Raw genomic sequence first — 23,847 nt, 5'->3', positions numbered from 1 at the left:
TGTGGCTAAGCCACATGTCTGCAATATCCTTTTTTCAGGAGTGCTAGTTTTGCAAGGTTCACTGGAGAGTTTTTGTAAAGTTCGGAAGGTGGGAGACGAGGTTGTGGCGGAAGTAAAGCTGTGAGGGCAGGTCGTGAGTCATGCTTGGGTAGCTCAGTTGATAGAGCACTTGCCCATGAAGGGCAAAGGTCATGAGTTCGAGTCTTGGTCCGACATACAGTTTTCATCTGTCAAGAAGTTTCAAATAATAATAATAATAATAATAATAATAATAATAATAATAATAATAATTATTATTATTATTATTATTATTATTATTATTATTATTATTATTATTAATTATTATTTCTTAAACAGGAAGAGAAATATATATAAAAAAACTTGTTGCCATATGGAACCTAAGAACGTTGTTATGATTTATTAACAGATGATGACCAATGTCTAGAAAAACGGCCTGCACCAACAGAACTACTGCATCTTCACACAGAAAGTAAGTGGTATGGGAATAACTATCATGTAATGGACAATAAGGGGTAAGTATGAGGTGTGCCTAGTTGACTGCACTTAGTTACAACTGGTGTTAAAGATTTGCTATTGCCCATGAGATTAATGACAGCATCTGCTCCTATTACACGGATATTAACTTACACACTCATTTTGAAAGTTCCACTGGAAATCGTTGACATCTTCTATGCAAATTTACGGAAATGTTTAATAAAAGATCAAAAGGGTGGTGACTGCAATGCAGGAATTGGCAACAATTATAAAACTGATCAAACTGTATGAGACCTTACAACACTGGAAAGAAGAATAAGAGTGGTTAGCAGTTCCTAAAGTTTGCATTCTATGTACATCCTCTATCACTATCACCTATTTCAGGAAAAGAGCTGTACATAGTCACTGTAATTTCTGCACTCAAGCCACAGGTATAAGCTTGATTACATAACTTACAAGAAACAAAGCTCACATTATGAAAGATTATTCACCCAGTATGGAGTAAATATGGCAAGGCTAGAATCAATGGCTCAGTCACCTGAGATGACAACCTTTACAAATATCAGTCAAACTGAAGGAAAAACTTGGTACTGCATCACTGTGTTATACAAAGAGTGTGATGAGCATGTGATTACAGATGAAGGAGGCTATTATGCAAATGGCTCTCAATACTTCAAGGAGAAAAGTCAAGAATCAAAGTGACTAGTTTGCAAATTATACAAACATATTATGCCCTTACTTCAAGAAAAATAAACTACTCCCTTAAAATTAGTCAGATTGTGTTGAATCTGGTTACATTAAGCTAAAGCAGCTTTCGGTGTCTCATTTAACACAATGTGAAACAACACTAGACAAATCTCTGCAAGTCCATAGAGGACAGGTATACAAATGGAGAGCACCAGGAAGAAATCATGTATCCAAGGTCTAAACATAAAGCTCCTCACTCAAAAAATCAAGCAGCAGTGAAGGTCAACACTTCGTTAGACTTGCTTTCAATCCAAGATGGCATAAGAAATGAGGCACTGATAACACATCAGCAGTCCCCATAACATTTGAATTGGACAACCCTGCTGTCAACTTTGCCTAATCCATTATGGATCAAAGCTGAGAAAACTGCACAGTGTGTGGCAATATGCCTGCAGAGGTAATGGAGTTGAAATATGTGACAACCCCTCTGTCTGAGTTACTGTGAGCTGTTGTGAACAAAACACATTACAACACGATATGAAAAATATACACATAGTAACAGTGTACAAAGGTAAAGGAGAGGGACAAATGCAACAGTAACAGAGTAATATCACTAAAACACATAAGGAAGAAAATGTATGAAGGAAAAGGGGGAGGGCACCAAATGATAAGTCCCTTGTGTGAAAAAGTGTTCTTGAACCAGTCCTGACAACATGAAGAGCATCTGGCCATAGCAAAATCAATTTGCCAAATAATGGAAAAGGCTCTGTCTGCACTAATCTACCCTGACACACGTGAGGATTTTGCACCAGACAGTCTATGAACAATAAGATATTTACCCTCTGACAGATACACAGAAAATGCCATGAATATTTTGTGAACTGGAAAATGTCGCTATTGACCTAAACAAGGACTTTGATACTATTCGCAGCAGAGGCCTTTACAGTGTTCCACAAAAACAAATATAATGTCCTGATACACTTCTGTCCCTTTCTATGGTCTTCCATAACAACACGTCATTTATGGGGAAGCATCTGAGGACATAAACGAAGTTGTCAGACTAGGCTGTTTGCTGTTGCAGACCTCATCTGAATATATTTCTCAGCGTGGTTTTCTTGCTGCCTCTAATATGGGACTTTTCAGTAATACCTCCTTAATGTTGATGATGGAATATGTAGATTTAATTGTCTGAGAACTATTGTATTCTGAGGATAATGAACTCATCGTAAACTCTGAAGAAGAGCTTCATGAGCTAACAGAGAAATCAGCTCATGTCTGCGATTATTCTCACAGAAAGTTACCGTATTTACTGGAATCTAAGCTGCACTCAAATCTAAGTCACACCTGAAAAATGAGACTTGAAATCAAGGGAAAAAAAATTTCCTGAATCTAAGCTGCACCTGAAATTTGAGACTTGAAATTCAAGGGGAGAGAAAAGTTTTAGACCGCACCTCCAAATCGAAACAAAGTTGGTCCATTGTAACATGAGACAAAATTTAGGTCGAATGGATGAAGATACAGCTACAGAAGTTTGGTTTGAATTGTAAGCTTAGTAGTTAAGCTTTACCAGGTAGTCATTGCTATGTGTCAGGCATCCGTATTTATACGGGTACCCTTCCTTTTTCACGTGCTTCACCTGGGTTGAATCGATTGCTTATTTTGCTTTGATCTGACAAGTGCCGTTCTCTTTGTTATAGGTATTTATATCACTCTAAGCTGAAAATGCATCATTGTACTGTGTCATGCATTGTTTGTTGCATTCTGATAATGAGTGTTTATGACCTGTTGCTGCTCGCGACATGGCTTGCTTTTGTGGGCACTACCGCCCCTAACAATAAAAAAAAAGAGAGGAATTGTCTCATTAGCAAAACATTGTTAAGAGACTGCTATTTGTTGTTACTTACACTGCTGCTTTCTTTGATAACGATCAACAAGAACCAAATAATAGACTGCATATGATAGAAGATGTTCTGAACGAGAGTTTAGCACAAGTTTTTCTCCGTTGGAAAATCTTTGCAGACGCCCCTTTAGTACATTACATTCTCAATATAAATTAGAGTAATCTTCGATTTAAAAATCTAGTCAGTTGCCTTGCTTCATTTCTGACTGTATCACTATTCAGCATAAGAAAATATGAATATAAACATGACATGATATGTATATTCTTCTGTGTTTGCTGTTGTCTCACTCTAGCTTCGTAGTTTATTAGGCAGACAGGATTTAAATGAGATAGCAGCAAACATGAAGGAATACATGGCATAATGTTTACATTCATATTATTCTTATGGTGAAGAGAATATTGCATGTCATTCATGATTCATACAAGTTCTTAATAGCAACCATCTCTTGTCACAGGTAGGAAAAAATTCAGAACATAGAGTTGGCCATATTGACACACATCCCAAACAGTCTTGCAAGTCAGATTTTCATAGTTGATTTTTAGTGATGACTTCAAATGCAGAGTGTGTTGTTGTTGTCTTCAGTCCATAGACTGGTTTGATGCATCTCTCCACAGTTTTTTATCCTGTGCAATGCAGAGTAGCAACAGTTATAACAAAAAGAATGAAAATAACTTAGAAATTAAACACTGAAATTTAAAACAAAGTTTTATTAGGTTTGTGATACATCTTATACCAAATGTTTAAAATATCAGTCATGATTCTGAATCACTATGGTTCAAATGGCTCTGAGCACTATGGGACTTAACTTCTGAGGTCATCAGTCCCCTAGAACTTAGAACTAATTAAACCTAACTAACCTAAGGACATCACACACACCCATGCCCGAGGCAGGATTCGAACCTGCGACCGTAGCGGTCGTGCGGCTCCAGACTGTAGCGCCTAGAACTGCTCGGCCACTCCGGCCGGCTCTGAATCATTCGATTCTTTGGTGCTCATTTCTTCATACAGAGAATTGTCCTCCATACCATCTAGTGCTTTGGATATCGAACATTTTTTAAATGCTTGTTGCACAGTCTGATTTAAAACACACTTACATGCATCATAAATCCATTGGCACCCTTGCAACAAACTTGCGCATTTTACATGTCCTGTTGGTGTCAGATGTCTGTTGCTTTTTGAAAGCCAGTCTGTGTACATGCGTTTAAGCTTGTCCTTAAATGGTTTATTCAAACAGACGTCAAGTGGTTGCAGAATTGACATCATCCCACCTGGAAATACTGCCAAGTCCGTTTTGCTTTCCTCTAATTTTCATTTTACTGCAGGTGTTGTAAGGCATTTGTATGCATCTAATACCAATAGTCTGTGTAAACCAAGCATTGCACCAGGACGACGATTCCACACTTGCCTAATCCATTCCAGCTCCATGTCCTCCGAAAACACCCAGATTCGTTTGCTTGTGCAATTACAGTTTTTGGAAACACTTCTGATTTCGGTAAAGTCTTTCGCTTGAAAACTAAGAACGGAGATAATTTATGTAAATTGCTGTGCAAGTAAGCATGACGGGCATCTGCTGTTTTTCACCCCCTGATGTAAGAACACTTATGTCTTTCTTTCCTTTGGCATCACCCTTATAATTTGATGGCATGTCAAAATATACGGAAGTTTGGTCAGCATTTCCTATCTGACCAAGAAGGTATTGCTTTTCTGTGCGCTGTCTAATTATGAACTGCTGAAATTTCACAAGTTTTTCTTCATAATTTTTCGGCAGCTTCTGTGCAACTTAAGTTTACCTCCGAAGTGAAAAACCCCAGCACTTCATAAACAGATTAATCCAGCTGCGACTAGCCTTAAAATTTTAGATTTTTTGCTCTCTAGCAATTTCATGTGCCTGAATTTTTAAAAATTCGGCATTCACAGGCACGAATTTTTGACACTGTTCCTTAACAAATTCATTTAAAATCACTTCTAGTGCATGATTTCGGCCACACTTTGGCCCTCTAAATGCTTTCCTGCAACTTGATCATTCAAATAATTTGTCTCAATGCAGTCACCATCGTCTCATGTTGCTCTCATCAATCCTGTATCGCAGACCTGCAGCCGATTAGAACTTTGTTCCGCAAAAGAAATAACTCGCCTCTTGGATTTGGCACTATAATGAAAGCGCTTCATTATGGTTCACCAACACCAACAAGCACTTCAAAAAATTCCACGAAGCAATAGGTGCCACTATGTGAAATCCAGCGTATCATCTCGTACAACAATCCTAAAGCTCTGTGCATTTTTGATACTTTTGTGTAAAGAAATTTATTTTTGTTGCTTCGGATATTTTAAGGGCTGGTACATTCGAAGATAACAATACGGAATTTCTATTTACTTCATTGTATAATGTAGTGGTCAAAACTCGGAAAGGAGAAAAAAGCTTGTCTTCCACCTTTTTCTTAAATTTATTTACTGACGCAGAGATTTTGGCTCCAGTATTTATCTTTGTGCCTGCGAAACATGCCTGTGTAGCGCTACATATATTCAATGGCAGAAGTTGGTTGTGGCAGTACCTACTAACATTTTTCAGAACTTCCGCTTACTTTGCACTCGAATCTAAGCCGCAGGCGGTTTTTTGGATTACAAAAACTGGAAAAAAGTGTGGCTTGGATTCGAGTAAATACGGTAAGTCCTAAAAGATAGGTGATAGGTGCAGATGAACCTCTCAATACCATACTGTATTCTTCACAGAAATGGGAAGAAAAGACAGCCTAACTGCTTAGTGAAGATCAAAATTTATTATGTGTTTAGAGACCAAGCAGAACATATCTTGAACGAACACACTGAACTCAAAAATAGAATATTCTTAGACTGCTTCTGGAACATCTTAAAAAACAGTGTTTTTTAGATAAAGTTGGAACTTGGGGACTGTTGGCCTTTATTCATGGCCATGCTACACTTATTTCTAATAGTATCTACTTTTAAATCTTCCAGGGTATATGTACAATGTTTGCAGCTTGTGGTCTCATGGTAGTGTTCTCACATCCCGAGCACGGAGTCCCAATTCGATTCCCAGCGGGGTCAGGGATTTTCACCTGCCCTGAGATGACTAGGTGTTGTGTCATCTTCATCATCATCATTCATCCCCATTACGGTTGGAGCGTTCAATGCACAGGCAACTGCAGCAACAGCAGCTGATGTTGTCATTTCGACATCTTCAATTGTTTTATATATTGTCTGTCTTGCACGACGTCGTAGCCTTCTGTATCGCATATTGGCAGCGTTCAATGCAGTTGCCTGTGCGACAGCAGCAGCGCGTATGAGCCGCTGCGCGGGAACGCTCACTTATGTAGCGGCGAGATAAGGTGCGAGACGCGCACGCTGCCTGTGTAAACTCGTCCCCACGCGTTATCGGCTCCATGTTATTTTCAACGGGCAAACTCCGCGGCACGGCCCTAGTATTTTTAAGGGCCGTGCCTACTGCTCGCGCGGTTGCGCAATCAGCCGGCCGCACGCCGCCATACTCTGACGCTACATGCTGTGGCATACTCTATGCGCTGCAGGGGGGGGCTGCGCCCCCCCCCCCCCCCCCCCCCCCCCCCCCCCCCGCCAAAAAAAAACACCTACCCTAATCTCGTATTCAGGGCTACGCTACAGATCAATTTATTTGTGAAAATACAATGTACAATCACCAACAAATTTAACATATTCACACACACCTTTTCCCTTACACCAAACAAATACAGTTTCATTTACAGATATCTTACGTCTATTACGTGTATAAAGGAAGAAGGGTGAGGGTGACATATATGTTGATTTTCCAAAATCTTTATTTGCATTTTCAGTAACATGATAGGTCTTGTAGGCAATGATGTCTCTGTCAATGAAGCTTTCCAGTCCTGAGACGTTTGGAACACCTGTACCACCTCGTACAATGGCTACTGTAAGCCATCCATTGCCATGAGTAAATGTATCGTTAATGTCGATACTGAAGTTCAGTTTACACATTGCGAGTACACATCTTTTACGGCGGTTCGGGTCTCCTGCACAGTTCCCCTACGCTCTGTCAAGAAGCATGGGACTTCATTTTCATTTCCATATGTACATTGGCACATCACTTGCAAGGTTTTACACTCATGTAAAATTGCATGCATGTGCTTTACATACGTGAACCTCTACCTTTAGTTTAGATGTAGGATTCTTGATCCTGTTACACTTTTATTTTACAGGTGTTATTTAACATGACTAGGCAAGTCACTTTATTTTCACCATATGACATGTCAGTTAAGATTAAATGTATAAGTACTCATGTATGAAGGTATTACCTACTTTTAATCTACATCAAAGTTTTACTCGTTTCATTCCTTTTTACATTACCATATATACATCGATAACATTGATTCACTGTGAGTACACATTTTACAAATCATATGATATAGACTTCACATAATAATATCTTTGCACTCGTAAGCTCACACACACTGTGCATTTACATCCTTGTCATTTTACTGATACCGGTACTGTAATCCAACAAACATGTTGGCTCCACGAGCAATTCATTTTGGTGTATACTGTGGATATAACTTTTATTTTTATCCAGACTGACTGCTTTTATTGTGCTTGCCACATGACTCAGCGTTCACAAGGTATGCGGAAGAGCAGATATACTTATTCTATCATAAATATTTGTATTCAGACTGCTGACAATTATGTTCCAGCATGTCAGAACTTAATGTTGTAGAATGGGCTTTAACATCTGACTAAGTACCCTTATTTTTTCAGTTGTACAGTTCCATCACTTTATTTTTAACTCTAGTGTACTTTATCTGGCGACCGTTTTGGTTTCATAGTGCCCGAGAAAGATAAAAATTTCAAAATTACAAACACAATATTTTTAACATCCTTATGTGGAATGACTACCTTTTAGTTGTTCATGCATGTAACTGATCTGTAATCCCAGGACTACAAATGAAAACAATCAACTGTACCACGGTGGAAATCATTTGTAGACAAGGTGAAAAACTATCCCTTAGCTGAATGGAATATCAACCTGCCAAAGTAGAAGTTAGTTGTGGCAGGAAGACACCATTTTACTCAGATTCCAAGCAGGTCCAGTTATAACATGAAAAATCCAGGTGTTGTGCATAGTGCCACTTGGCCTTAAATCATTTGTTGACAAGCTCACGTGACTTGCCGCATGGAGATGCCCTGTTTTTCACAGCTTGCAGTGAATCCACTTCGTGTAAGTGTAGACAGGCATATCTATAGTGTAGTATCACCTATCATGTCTGATGGGATTGATAGACATTTGCTCCAGGACTCTACTAGTATCAGGTGGTGTGATATGATATAAGCTGTAGTACCAGGAGACACAGTGCAATCTGAGGCCTATTTGCCAATACTAAATGGCTGCTGAGATGTGATGGTAACTTCACTTGCATAGCTGCATTCTCAATATTTGCTTGATAACAAAAAATCACAATGTACAGCTACCTGTGAAATGGATGTAAATTAAACCTGCACCTACAGTGCAATTCAATAGTGCATCTTGTGTTTCCAATCATGGACAGTACAATGCGGCTTGTATACACTGTCCAGTCAACCAACAGATCTCAAAGAGCCATTTCAAGATCAGATAGCGTGCCTGCTGTTACTTTATGACAAGAAAGCTTGTCGGCACCAAACATTGCCCACTGAATTGGTTTAAACGGTACTAAAATCTTGCATACATTCAACTGTTAAGGTGACGCACAATTTCTGTCCAGCTCATACAACTGGCTTATTTTCCCTTTTTTTAAAAAAAAGCAGAGAGAGAGAGAGAGAGAGAGAGAGAGAGAGAGAGAGAGAGAGAGAGAGAAGAGAGAAGATCTGTCTCTTAGCAATCACCCACAGTCAACAACAAAGGTAATACCACTACCGACAAAACATGGCTTGTGGGTATTCCAAGGAAAATGAAACACAACTGCAGTATTGCAGTATACCATTTTGGAGTTATATGGGAGGGTTGTGTTGGCTGAGACAGTACAAAACCATCTCCACAGGATCAATTAGGTATTACAACCATTACGAACAATAGTACAACCCTCCCCCCCTTCCATCCCTCTCTGAGCAGCAGCGTGGTGTGTAAATGAAGTGGACAAGGCACATCAGGATTAGGAACTGGATCAATGGAGGTTCACTAACAAATGCATGTTCATACAGCACCTGATGATCTTCAAAGAAGAGTGTGAATGTGAAGCCCCAAGGCACATCTCAGGCAGCACTTGGTCCCATCAGTTCAGTCAATAAGGTGGGTCAGTCATACTCTGGTCAGTATCACGTATTGATGTCAGATTCTTCTCATTATTACTGAGGGTACTTTGAGGGTTTTCAGTCTCAGGGCAGGACCCACCAGCCTACTGACATGTCCTACAGTCAACATTTTGTCAATGAATTTATCTTCCAAGATGATAATACATGAGCAAACTTGGCTCACATCATGAATACCTTACTCCAGGAATCAGAAATAAACTGAATAGAATAACCTGCAGTGTCTGCCCACATAAACCTATTTGGGCATGCTTGAGACCGGTTGAAATTTGCAGCATGTCACTACAGTAATCATTTTCACACACTGCTTGACATTAGGAGGGCCTCTATCAAAGAATGGGGCAGGTGAGTGCCAATGCCTACATCATCTCATGGACAGCATAAAGAGGAACATTCAAGCATGTTATCCCCAAGGGGTGGAACAACACAGGACTGAATGTAACCAGCAACAGGTTTTGCTTTCAAAGGTGTACTCTTTCAAGCAGATTGCCTCTATTTTTGTTACTGTTTTGTATGTGTTTTCCTGATCTCCTCAAATCTCAGCCCACAGAAATTCACAGATCTGTAGGTGGTACCTTTTAAGAACAATTTACTTTACTATATTTTTGTGATCAGTTTCCCATATTTGTGTGCTCTGTGATAACTGCTTTTAAATAAAACAATAAAGTTGAACCACTGACAATTTTTCCTTGATGTGGAGCTAGTCATATAAAACAAACAGAAAGACATAACCACCATTAGACTGTATGATATGCTTTATTAGACAATCCAGATTTCAGCTTTAGGCCATTATCAAGAGTTTCGAAACCAAAAATCATTTGACTCGTGTTCATATAAGCCTGATGTCTCATAAGTAAAAGCGAGAATATTTTTATGACATGTTAACTGGCTGGTGATGTGCATGACTTCTTAACATAATAAGGTTGTGAAATAAAATGGATGACCAAATCACAGATTTAGACTTCGTTTCACTGTGTCTCAACAGCACCTTATGTTTATGTTGGCTGCTGCTGAGACATAGCGAAATGAAGTCTAAACCTGTGACTTGGTCATTCATTTTATTTCACAGCCTTATCATGTTAAATTATGCATGTCACCAGCCAATTAACGCATCACAAAAATGTTCTCACTTTTACTGATGAAACATCAGATTTATATAGCCAAAGATATATATTTTAATGATGACTTGGGTTCCACATAAGTCAGATGATTTTTGACATTTGTAACACTTGATAATGGCCTACAGTTAAAACCTGAATCTGTAATAAAACATATCATACAATCAAATGGCAGTTATCTTTACATACGAAAATTGAGCGTGGCAGTGGCTCCATGAAGATATTATGATTTCGTGTCACAGGCAGTAAGGCTCTTGCTTGCAGTCTCAGCCAGCCGTCAGATGCCTAAACCCCAGTGACTTCATTTGGCTATTGTGAGTTTAAGCTAGTGTTTAGTGGTGACACAGTGAGATTGTATGTCTGCAAGTTACATAGTGACAATTTTGACTGTAGCTACCACAAGCCTGTCAGGTGTGGTGGTAAAGTTCCACAGACTACTACTTTCAGGGTTAATCTGTTCTAACAACGATATAGATCTGTGTATCTGGCATCATTTGATGATTTGTGTGATACAGCTGATGTCTAGTGAGTGAAGGAAGTTCCCGCTGGTGTACCCACCAATGTGTGCACTGATTTGACACAGCATGTCGGCCTTTGATGATTGGTACAGGTTTTGGAACTAATCTAAGTGTGTTGATAAAGTCACATTCATAAAGGTGAGCATCACGTGTTGGATGCATAAACATGTTTTTAATATAGCCAGATATAATCGTTTAAATTTTTTTTATTAAAATAAATGAAAATTCATCAGACATATTGTCATGATTTCTCTTGAAAGGGATTACAAGGCACTGTCATTTAATGTAAGCAGTGTACTGCACAATCACTAGCTATTACACTCCCTGTTGTATTAATAATGAAAACAAATGATTTCTAAAACAGTTCTGCATGCTGAGCTATCAGTTAGTTTCACTAGTTTTATTGTAAATGCTTTTAATGTTTCTGTTTCAGAGCTAGACTGGTTTTAATAAACTGATGTTTTAAGCTATTTGTTTAAAGGCTTATGGTTAGTCACATGCTGATTAGAGGAGATATATTAAAACGAAATCTCTGTTCTGCTTGGGTAATTACACTGTTTTCAACTGACTGATTTATTGTCAGGACTGTTCTGCTCCATGTTTTCTTACATTAATAGGTTGTATATTGTGACTATTTTACAGTTTATTTCTCTGTTTTAATTGTGGGTTGGTACCTTCTTGCTCGCCCATAACCTCACTAGCAGCTTTCTAAAGTTTTTTTTAAATCATAGAATGAAGGCTTTCATGACTTAATGGCATAACTGCTGGTAAGCCTTTCAGGATGTGAGGTCGTGGTCCAAGAAACTACTGTTCCTGGCGTTTCGTCCAGGACTGCGCTGGATGTCCTCAGAGGCACTCCTTCGCTGAGTCTTGCCGACTGACCGGTCAGACATCTGAGAGCGACATAAATACTGTAGGAAATGGGGCGTGGTCAAAGTAACACATGTGACGAGCGGAGATAATGCTTGTCAGAAATAATTTTTTTTGAGCCAGGATATTACCATTACATCATTTGAGTAGGTCCAGCGGTCAATGGCTCATTGCTGTTCACAAGGAAATATTTGTTTATTTAAAACAATCAGGCATTGTCAGGAGGAATTATACGTGAAAAGAATGCAGAATAAACTCATTAGATCCAGAATGGCATACAAACCCAAAGACAGGCAGGTGACTTGGTGTCAACAGGCATAATGTGTAATAAGTGTTCACCTGCTACCTGGAGTAGCCATCTCATTCCTTTGTGCTCCATCACAGCATGACTTACCACTGTTTATAATTTGTAAATGAAAGAAGCTGCCACATTTTGCTATTACCAGTACTTATACTGACATGACTGATCTTCATGATGTAACAACCAGTCAATTGCTTCATGCCAAAAATTTGCCCCTTAAACCCATCATTAAGTAACTATCCTGACAGATGACCAATGGGAGAAATTTTCTGACTAGCTACAAATGGACCATGCCTATAAAATTCAGCAAACAGTACAGTTCACACACAATGAATGAAAATACACTATGTCAAAGGAACCCTATTTCATGCACTATGCTCAGATAGGTCATGTGTTACAGCACTACCACCAGAAGGAAGAGAGAGTAGTTTTATCAGACTCTTTTTATTTATTACAAAGATTCAATTTTGTTGCTCGTCTTCAGTTAAATCATCCAGAAATCCACTTAGCAGTTAGACAAGCCAGTAAAAATAACTGCCTTACCTGGCCTAGAGTGCATTCACATTCTCCTAAGAAATCATGTTCTCCAAGGTCAGGTGATTCTGTATCAATATCGTACACAGCGAATTTCAGCCACTGTTGTTCCTCAAATCTGTATGTCAAATGTACCTGTGATATGAAACAACAGTAGCAGTAACTTTCATACTATGAAGAAACCTTATGATAATTTTTGTTATGTTCATTTAATTATCATTCACAACAAAAACAAAATAAATTAAATAAATTGGAAGAAAATTCATTCTCTCTCATTAATGCTCCCAGTCTAAGCTCAGTTAATATCCCTATGTATGACACACACATGGGACCACCACCACCATGCCAGTTCCATACCATTGGATATCACAGAAATTTAATGAAAATTAAATGTCAATAATAAAAGTACACTATTAATCTTGTTACTCATTATTTAATCATTACATTACTTGACAGTCTTTTGCTGTATTAACTACAAACGGGTGTGCAGAGGAGGTGAGATGGGAGGTAAAGGAGAGGGAGAGATTTTCAAAGTATTCTTCTTCAACTTTTGTAACAGATACATTCTCTATTGCACAATATCTTCTGTTACAATCACTGAATCACACACAGCAAACTCTCACATATGTGACTTGATAATGGCAATGTGTTCACATTTGAAATATAGGCGGTTCCTGAGGACATTATCTGGCTGAATTTCCATAAGTTCCTTGAAGGTCTGATATGTTGCAAAAAGCTCAAGTTTCAAGAACCAGTGGCACACTTCCACAGCAATCAACAAGAAATGTACTGCAGCAGATAAGGCTTAAGACTTACATCTGTAAGAGACAGGTTTTAAGTCCCAACCAAGGAATCCAGATTTAAATTTTTGTGGTTTTCATCTGTAGCTTAAGGTGAAAGCCACATTTATTCCTATGAAAAGTAAATTGTTGTTTGCCTTCCCCACCCTTGTCCAATCTCAGCTTAAGCTTTATTTCTAATGGTCTTGTTGTCGATGAGACATTTAAACCTTCCAGCTTCCTACCCGCAATTGCAACTGTGCAATTCTTTCTGCAGTCTGTTACTGCACTGCTAGTCTGTCAATCTCTGTTGTACATTCATAAATTATTTGGTAGGCAGGTTGGGCAGCAATCTGCGATTATTTGCTGATGATGCCATGGTGTACAGTAAGGTGCTGAAATTGAGTGACTGTAGGAAGATGCAAGACGACATAGCTCTAAATGTGGAAAAATGTAAGTTAATGCAGGTGAGTAGGAAGATCAAACCTGTAATGTTCGGATACAGTATTACTGGTGCCCTGCTTGACAGTGTCAAGTCATTTAAATATCTGGGCATAACATTGCAAAGCAATATGAGGTAGAATGAGCATGTGAGAATTCTGGTACCGAAGGTGAATGGTCGACTTTGGTTTATTGGGAGAGTTTTAGGAAAGAGTGATTCACCTGTAAAGGAGACCACATATAGGACGATGGTGCGACCTATTTTTGAGTACTACTCGAGTGTTTGGGATACATACCAGGTCGGATTGAAGGAAGACATTGAAGCAATTCAGAGGCGGGCTGCTAGATTTGTTACCAGTAGGTTCGAACAACACGTAAGTGTTATGGAGGTGCTTTGGGATCTCAAATGGGAATCTCTGGAGGAAAACCGACATTCTTTTTGAGAACACTACTGAGAAAATTTACAGAACCGGCATTTGAAGCTTACTGCCGAACGATTCTACTACTGTCAAAATACATTGTGCGTAAGGACAACAAAGATAAGATATGAGAAATTAGGGTTCATACGGCAGCATATAGGCAGTCATTTTTTTCTTGCTCTATTTGCAAGTGGAACAGGAAAGGAAATGACAAGTAGTGGTACAGGGTACCCTCTGCCATGCACCATACAGTGGCTTGCAGAACATTGATGAAAATGTCCTGATAAAATGCCAGTATTGGTAACTATTTATTTATTCCATGTTTCCACACTGAACTGCACTTTACATTATGTTCAAAATAAATACTACCTATCAGTGGGGACGTGAAAAAGTTTGTGAAAATGATACCATGAAGAATAATGCAAAACTGGCAGTTTTTGCAAAATAATGAAAAATCAGTAATTTTTACATAATATCATAAAATTTTTTCTCATACAAAAGAATACTGTAAATCTGAGGACAAGTTTACCAACTGATGGTTATTGAATATTTGAATTACATTTTACCTTTTTTCCCTAAAGGCTGGGGTTTATGTATAATCTTAAAATGGCATTTCATTTCCCACAACAAATCACGATGTGATGTCACAAATAATACCGAAATTGGAAAAAAGGAACACCCACCCAATTTGGCAATAAACGTACCAGATTTCACTACAAACACATGAAATTTATATTTGGGCATGGAGCAACTGATTGGCAAGAAATGACAAAATTTAGAAAGAAAAAAAAAGACCAAATCTGACAAAAAAAGAATAACACTGAATCTAGAATGGGGGGAGGGGAGGAGGAGGAAAGAAAGTAGCACTGCGTTTGGCAAAAATAATACCTAATTCAGTGAATAATTTTATCGAATTTGGCAAAAAATAACACTGAAAATGCCAAAGAATAAAATCATCAGAAAATAACTTTGAATTTAGTAATAAATAAAAGTAAAAAAAATCAGAATTTGGCAAAGAACACTGAAATCGGCACAAAGTAACACCAAAATTGGCCATAAAACAAAATGACTTTTTCCGTCCCAGCCTCTTAGTGAATGACTTTGTTTAACTACATCTGTAGACTGCGAGAGGTTCCTTGAAAATCAACCAACTTGGTGGCAATGAATGAACTTTCAAACAGACAGGTTCTCACTTCTTGTGCTCCACTGGTAAGCAGAAATGGTGAAGCTCTTGCACAGCCTCTTAGAAAGTAAAAGCAGATATGTTCTGAACAGTCGAAGGAACAAATGTAGCCATATGTGGACCAGAGGTGTGCAAATTCTCTTTCCAGTCTGTCTACCGCTACCTCTGTGGCAATGATTGAAGCAGCTCAACTTACTGCACCAGAGAAACAAGAGCACAAGGGTACTAGAGCCCAGTCATTGAAGTGAGCCAACTTGGGTTTCGATAAGCCTGGCAAGCTTCCAGAGACCTATTCAGACTGCTTGCACCTGGTAACTGGTTCTGCTGTCAATGAAACATGACTAGTCAGGTGCATATTTCGGTAGTTAGTTTCAATGCAACTCATTTATCATAATGAGGGAGCTGCAAAATGAACAAACCAAACTTAAAAGAGATTGAGGAAAAATGAAGAATTATCGAATATATACCATTGGTGCAAAAGAGTCAAAGCTCAGCAGAGGAAAAATTTTTGTGTGTTTATGAGGCAGTTTCAAATAAATTGGTAGGTGTCTCGTAATGCAAATTGTGTAAAATATTACTTAACACTCATTCAGAAAGCTTGAAAATGTTATGATGCATCCGTAAATCTGACCAGCTGTTTCCTTACTCCATAAATATTTTGGAAGAGGACAAACACTTAGTGACTGACAAGTTTTTTGGGAATGTGTGCTAAGAACTTGAGGTTATCTAGCAGCATACAGGCTTTCTAAATTTAGGGCAAACATTTACTGAAATAGGAAAAAAATAGGGTTGAGGGGGTATTAAAAACTACATTCCAGTGGTATGCAACATTGTGCGAAGAAAGCTCAGTATGAAAGAAAAGCTTGTTCTTTCAAACGAGTACTTATTAGATTAACATAATATGAAAAATGAACTTGATGTTTGTTAAAATGCATTTGGGGAATTTAGAATGAACTATTTTGGCCTCTTAGAATTAATTCAGTTTACCTACAAAACACATTCTAGAGAAAGTAATTAAAATTGGTATAACTGTGATCATATATGGCTTAAATAACACACTAAGGTTACAGAAACTAGACTTCCAAAGCCTTACCTTAGATGACATTGTAGTATAATAGACACTGGATGTGCTTACTACAAAAACATGTATTTGAGGTGACCTGATGAAGATTCGAACTGAGAGTAGCCAATAATAGGTTTACTAGGTGAAAGGTTGTGAAGTTGCAGAGAAGACCATTTTGATATAAATAAAAAAGCCCAAAATACACTAGAAAGAAAAAAAGGACAAATAAAATCCGCCATTTTCTGGCCTACAGTGACCCAAAATGAATATGTATGTATGTATTGAACTGTGGACCTAGAAACCGCACAGCAATTGCTGACATAGTGTAACTGAGGTGGAATACGGAGAACCAGCATGCACTTTCCGAGACAGATGGAAAAATGCCTAGAAAACCATCCACAGGCTGGCTGGCACACCGGACCACGACAGTAATCCGCCAGGCAGATTCGTGCCGGGGATTGGCACATCTTCCCGCTCGGAAAGCAGTGCACATCTTCCCGCTCGGAAAGCAGTGCATTGGACCACATGGCTAGCCAGACGGACCAAAATGAATATAGTTATATTGGGCCTCGTATGGTGATACAAAATTTACATCGCAACATATTCCCTACAGGAGTAAAAAAGGACTTTTCATTAACTTTGGAACGCTGCTTGTAACACTACACTGAAAGTGTACAGAATAAATTGCTATGTAGTGTGGTGCTGCAGGAGGATGGGCAGGCAAGCGAGATTCCATTAGCCTGCTTGGGTTGGACATAGCTTGGTTTGGATGGGAGTAAAGTAACCCGCCTGTTCTGCTAATAATGTGTTGCAGCTTGCCTGCCTAACAGGCAAGCATGGCAAGGTAAAAGCTAAATGCATACACCTGTGATGTGGATCCACAGGATCCTAATTTGAAGGTGGTCATCTCATACATGATATTTTGAGTGCAAGGTCACATCTGTAATAAACTGATCATACAATTCAGCGGAGTTGATCGAGCAGGTCGAAACTTATCATAGAGTAGGAACAATTTTAGTACAAAATTTACATTGCAAAATATTCCCTACAGGAAATAATGGTCCAAAGTGAAATTACAAACTCAGTCATAAAAATATTTCCACTTAGTAGATAGCAACAGACAAATACCAGAAATAATAAATTCGTCAGCTTTAAGAAACTAAGACTACATCACTTGGCCAAACAGTGGGACAGAAGATAAAAGAAAAAGCTAGTGAATCTCTCAGTTCAGTTTGTACAACTCAGTTAGCTTCTAACATAAAGTTTCAATTAGAATGGATTTTTACAATTAACTAATACTATATATCATAAGGAAAGAAAGAAGATGAGTATGATGGTTAAAACAGTTGTAGTAAATAAAAGCAAAAAACTTACTCTTAAGAAGTTCACATCACAGTTATAGTTGCTTGAAGATATTCTTCACTACAGACTAAGTGTGGCATACAACTGTTGAGATTCATTGGTCTAAAACATGAACATTATAGTACCTTTCGTACAAAATCTGGGTTTAATGTATTCTTGACCATCTCAGTTCGTCCCACTTCAATCCAGTCTTGTGTCTCATACGTCTTCAGGTAAGTAACACACATTGGGTCCGATTTTGAGAATACATCGGTGTCCAAAAGGTCCCTAAATTGATAGAAATAAATTTAGTTACTGTTAAGTATCTATGGATGTCTTATGTTTTGAATGTGGAAAAAAAACCTGTAACATTTTGTGATTCTTCCCAAAAATGAACAAGGATCAAATAGAAACAAAACTTTGTTCACTATAACTAATGTGTAAGTGTACAAAAATCATGCAGTGGCTATTTTTTCGACTGCAAGCATATTAGCACATTCTTGTATGTTATGTGTGTATCGATACAGCACATAAACTGGCATTAAACTACAGGGTGTTTCAAAAATGACCGGAATATTTGAAACGGCAATAAAAACTAAACGAGCAGCGATAGAAATACACCGTTTGTTGCAATATGCTTGGGACAACAGTACATTTTCAGGCGGACAAACTTTCGAAATTACAGTAGTTACAATTTTCAACAACAGATGGCGCTGCGGTCTGGGAAACTCTATAGTACGATATTTTCCACATATCCACCATGCGTAGCAATAATACGGCGTAGTCTCTGAATGAAATTACCCGAAACCTTTGACAACGTGTCTGGCGGAATGGCTCCACATGCAGATGAGATGTACTGCTTCAGCTGTTCAAATGTTTCTGGATTCTGGCGGTACACCTGGTCTTTCAAGTGTCCCCACAGAAAGAAGTCACAGGGGTTCATGTCTGGCGAATAGGGAGGCCAATCCACGCCGCCTCCTGTATGTTTCGGATAGCCCAAAGCAATCACACGATCATCGAAATATTCATTCAGGAAATTAAAGACGTTGGCCGTGCGATGTGGCCGGGCACCATCTTGCATAAACCACGAGGTGTTCGCAGTGTCGTCTAAGGCAGTTTGTACCGCCACAAATTCACGAAGAATGTCCAGATAGCGTGATGCAGTAATCGTTTCGGATCTGAAAAATGGGCCAATGATTCCTTTGGAAGAAATGGCGGCCCAGACCAGTACTTTTTAAGGATGCAGGGACGATGGGACTGCAACATGGGGCTTTTCGGTTCCCCATATGCGCCAGTTCTGTTTATTGACGAAGCCGTCCAGGTAAAAATAAGCTTCGGCAGTAAACCAAATGCTGCCCACATGCATATCGCCGTCATCAATCCTGTGCACTACATCGTTAGCGAATGTCTCTCGTGCAGCAATGGTAGCGGCGCTGAGGGGTTGCCGCGTTTGAATTTTGTATGGATAGAGGTGTAAACTCTGGCGCATGAGACGATACGTGGACGTTGGCGTCATTTGGACCGCAGCTGCAACACGGCGAACGGAAACCCGAGGCCGCTGTTGGATCACCTGCTGCACTAGCTGCGCGTTGCCCTCTGTGGTTGCCGTACGCGGTCGCCCTACCTTTCCAGCACGTTCATCCGTCACGTTCCCAGTCCGTTGAAATTTTTCAAACAGATCCTTTATTGTATCACTTTTCGGTCCTTTGGTTACATTAAACCTCCGTTGAAAACTTTGTCTTGTTGCAACAACACTGTGTTCTAGGCGGTGGAATTCCAACACCAGAAAAATCCTCTGTTCTAAGGAATAAACCATGTTGTCTACAGCACACTTGCACGTTGTGAACAGCACACGCTTACAGCATAAAGACGACGTACAGAATGGCGCACCCACAGACTGCGTTGTCTTCTATATCTTTCACATCACATGCAGCGCCATCTGTTGTTGAAAATTGTAACTACTGTAATTTCGAAAGTTTGTCCGCCTGAAAATGTACTGTTGTCCCAAGCATATTGCAACAAACGGTGTATTTCTATCGCTGCTCGTTTAGTTTTTATTGCCGTTTCAAATATACCGGTCATTTTTGAAACACCCTGTACATACACATTCTTAAGCAGGACAGGAGCAAATGACATACTGGTGACAATACTGACACACATGGTGACAATACTGACACACAGTGAAACAAGGATAGCCACCTGAGAATGGGCATAATGGCCGATTAAATGTCATAACATTAAAATAAAGCTGGCTTAAGCTGCCAGAGGCTGTAGGTGTGTGTGTGTGTGTGTGTGTGTGTGTGTGTGTGTGTGTGTGTGTGTGTGTGTTTTCATAAGAGCCTTGTTGGCTGAAAGATTATTTTGTGACAGTCTTTTTGTTGTGCCTATCTGCGACTCAGCATCTCTGCTATATGGTGAGTAGCAACTATCCTTTTCATAACATTGTTAGATTCCGTCCTGAATTTTCAACTGTTTGCTTTTTTAAAAAGTATTTCTGGTTGGTTGTTGTCTCACCCAATAAATTTTAAGTGAATAAGTGAATAACAGCCATGGAATTCCACATCCAGCATACATAAAATGTTTTTGGTTTGTTTCCTTACACCACTGCAGTGTTATTCAATTCATCCCGAAAGATACCTTAAATATTAAGCTCTACAAAGACCTCCCTATGATAACGTAAATTTTTTCTGTGAAATTCTTAATGAGCTGCTTGTTGCCACAAACATTAACACTGCACTATACATGGCCGTACTAACTGGATATACAAACATGAACTTGCTGTCTACTGACTCTTTTTCTTTTTCTTTCTTTTTTTTTTTTTTTTTTAAAATAAATAAATAAAAAAAGCTAATGCTAAAATTATATCAGTATAAATTTCCTGATAAATGAGCCCACTAAAGAGGTCAATAGCAGCAAATCATAGGCTGATAAATTATAACTAACATGTCTCATGTTACATACAACGCATTAGTTCTGAAGCTTGCCATATCTGACCAGTAAGCTGTCCAGGTACTGACAAAAGCTGAAAATCATTATGTGACTAGGAGGGAAAAAATACAAAGAAGTAACTGAATAAATCACGAAGTGAAAACAGCAACAGAAAGACTTAACACTTTTCAGTGTGCAATGCTACAGGATTGCAAAAATCACAGACTAAAGGCAGAATCTAAGAACTACCAAGATTATTGTAATAACCTACTATTAAACACCACAGGTAAATATGTAGCCACAATGTTATGAGACTCAAGTAACATAGTATAACTGTTTGGAAAGTTGTAAACATCTTTAAGGATTGTAAGGAAAATTTAGTTAGTGACCTTATCATCAACCATGTAGGGAATATCATCGAATTCCAACATTAGAGTACAAATGTTTTTGATGACTGCTATTCATCCACTGGATACCCCATCAATGACATTTTCTAACATCTCCAGTACAGAAATAAAGGCATTTCAGTCAAACAAAGCATGTATCTGGCCTCAGTTAACAGTAAGGAGATAAATACAAAATTAGGTCACAAAAAATTCAAAATCTGCAGGTTACGATAGGTTGCCTACCTGTTCATTAAAAAAGTACATAGATAACATGTTTGATCCCATGGCCACAGCAATAATGAAGTAATTGTTCAAGTACAAAAACATTCCTTATTATATGCAGTCTACTATTTAACAATCCAGATGGTTTTTGAAAAACAAGTTAACTTCATGTATATATGTATACACAAGTAGTGTCTGTTCTACCGGAGATGTCGAACACCATTTGTTATGACATGGCTGGTGTATATTTACATCTACATCGATACTCTGAAAATCACACTTAAGTACCTTGAAGAGGGTTCATTGAACCACATTCAAAATAACTGTCTATTATTCCACTCTTGAAAAGTGTGCAGAAAAAACAAACACTGCTGTATACAAAATACAGGAATGCGAAAGAAAGAGAAAAAGGGTGAGGTGAGGGGTGAATTACAGACTTCCAGCTGCACAGAGCATCATGGAAATGCAGCCATAGCACAGTTAATAAATGATACAACAACTGCTGTAGAGAACAAGGAATAAGTTACTTAAGTGTTCCTTGTTTTTAAAATAGTATTTGTGTGTGTTAACATCACCATATTACTCGAAAAGCTATGGAACCTGGGAATTACAGGAACTGGCTATGACTTGATAAAACTGTGTATGAGCAACAGTAAACAATTTGTGCTGCTTAAACCAGTGGGTCTTTCACATTCAAAAATACTAAAATCAAATATCAAGTGGCTCATGGTTCCACACTGTTACCACTTCTCTTCTTGACTTATATTAATGATATAAAGTGCTGTTCTCCTAATTCTATAAAAAATATATATACTGCATATAGACAAAGCATCAAATGTGTTGTGTGCGAACACAAAGCATTGGACAGCAGAACACTGTTACAAATGAAATAGTCCAGTATTTCAATGAAAAATATCTAACTATATTTGGTATGACATCACAACAAAGCAAAACTGGACAAAATTCGTGAGAATCACAACCCAGACCAATCTCAAGTGGCACATGGCTACAGATCACTTAGCCTGTAATCTATCCATAAACATATTTGCCATAAACATATAAACATCATTAGCAAACATTGTAAAGATATGTATGTGTTGAAAAGTGCATATAATTGAACATCATTCTTATCGAATCTGAACTATGCAGAAGTGTGGTGTGCAACAGCACAAATCAGCCTAAATACATTACCGACACTCCAGAAAATAACTTTCAGAATTATTTACGGTGCCAAACCCAGCAAACTGTGTCAATAGCTGTTTCCAAAATTAGGTGTTCCTGTGAAAACAATGAATCCAAACTTAAACTGTGAGTTGCATAATACTAGACGAAAATTAAAATACCATGCAAATAGCCACAGAACAGCAATGTATGAAAAAATGCAGTTCTTGAAGGGGTGCAGGTAGCCAGTGCCCTTTCTGAGAATCTCACGGTCTTTCCAGTCAACAAATTAAAAGACCAACTTAAAAAAATTTTAACAGAAAATCCATTTAATTCTCTACATGCATTCTTTTTCTTAACAAAAAATAAATAGACATGTTCTGCTTTGCAAGTTTTACAGGCTCACAGTATCTGGTGATTCAAAATCAATCTAATGATAATTTTTGAAAAAATTATAATAGTGTTGCTTATGTATTAGCAAATTTGAAATGTATTAAAATGTAAAATTTATTGTTAAACTCAAAACTTCAGTTTCTAAACTGTAAACTTCAATATCATTACCTAAGGTATTCAGGAGAATAATGTGTATGATGTCCTGAACTCTCCAGGGGACATTGCCCTGGCGAAGCACTGTCCATGTGGGTGGAGAAGAGGCTTGTGTACCTGTGTGAAGCTGAGGGCTATGCTGCAGGTAGAGGACCTACTGCCGAAAAGGCCTTAGCTGATGAATCAGACTAAGAGTGTCCCACAACGCCCTGTCTTCCTTACCCACTCCTAGTCCTTACCCAGTTCCCTTCCCCAACCCAAGGTGTGATGCGATCCGTGTCAAGGAGTGCGTGGCACATGGGAAAATGTGTTGCAAATGGAGCCTCAGGGATACCGGGCAACCTCCTTGAGCCCAAGACCACCAAGAAGAAAACTGTCTCAGGTTGAAGGGAATACGTAGACATCTACAACGTCAAAGACAGGTAACAAGAGGATAAGGGAGGAATCCAAGACTCCCTCCTCTCAGGATAAGTGAGCCCAGAAAAAAGCCGAGGCAAGAAATAGGGAAACAGACCTATAGCACTGCAGTCTCGGTTTTTAAGATGGCAGTTATCCAAGAAGGTTATCCACTGGTAGGCATCACCTCGAAGCAGGAGGAGCTTGTACAGATGTCCCTCTTTGAAAAGATTTGGGGGGGAGGGGGGGGTGGGACACTGATCCAGGACC

The 23,847-nt window shown here is 38.7% G+C and overlaps 1 protein-coding gene across 2 annotated transcripts in view; it reads right to left on the bottom strand.

Annotated features, from left to right (window-relative positions):
• LOC126475048 (copine-8-like) overlaps positions 1–23,847 on the bottom strand; it is a 219,517-nt gene that overhangs the window by 145,888 nt on the left and 49,782 nt on the right. For both annotated transcript variants that reach the window (XM_050102598.1, XM_050102597.1), the window contains exons 3-4: positions 18,085–18,226; positions 12,722–12,847 (exon numbers count right to left, since the gene is read on the bottom strand). In XM_050102598.1, the coding sequence (XP_049958555.1) occupies positions 12,722–12,847; positions 18,085–18,226 (268 nt within the window). The remainder of the gene's footprint in view (positions 1–12,721; positions 12,848–18,084; positions 18,227–23,847) is intronic.

This window comes from Schistocerca serialis, chromosome 4, assembly GCF_023864345.2.
Source record: "Schistocerca serialis cubense isolate TAMUIC-IGC-003099 chromosome 4, iqSchSeri2.2, whole genome shotgun sequence".
NCBI classification, from domain to species: domain Eukaryota; kingdom Metazoa; phylum Arthropoda; class Insecta; order Orthoptera; family Acrididae; genus Schistocerca; species Schistocerca serialis.
This window is presented reverse-complemented; position numbering and strand designations above follow the sequence as displayed.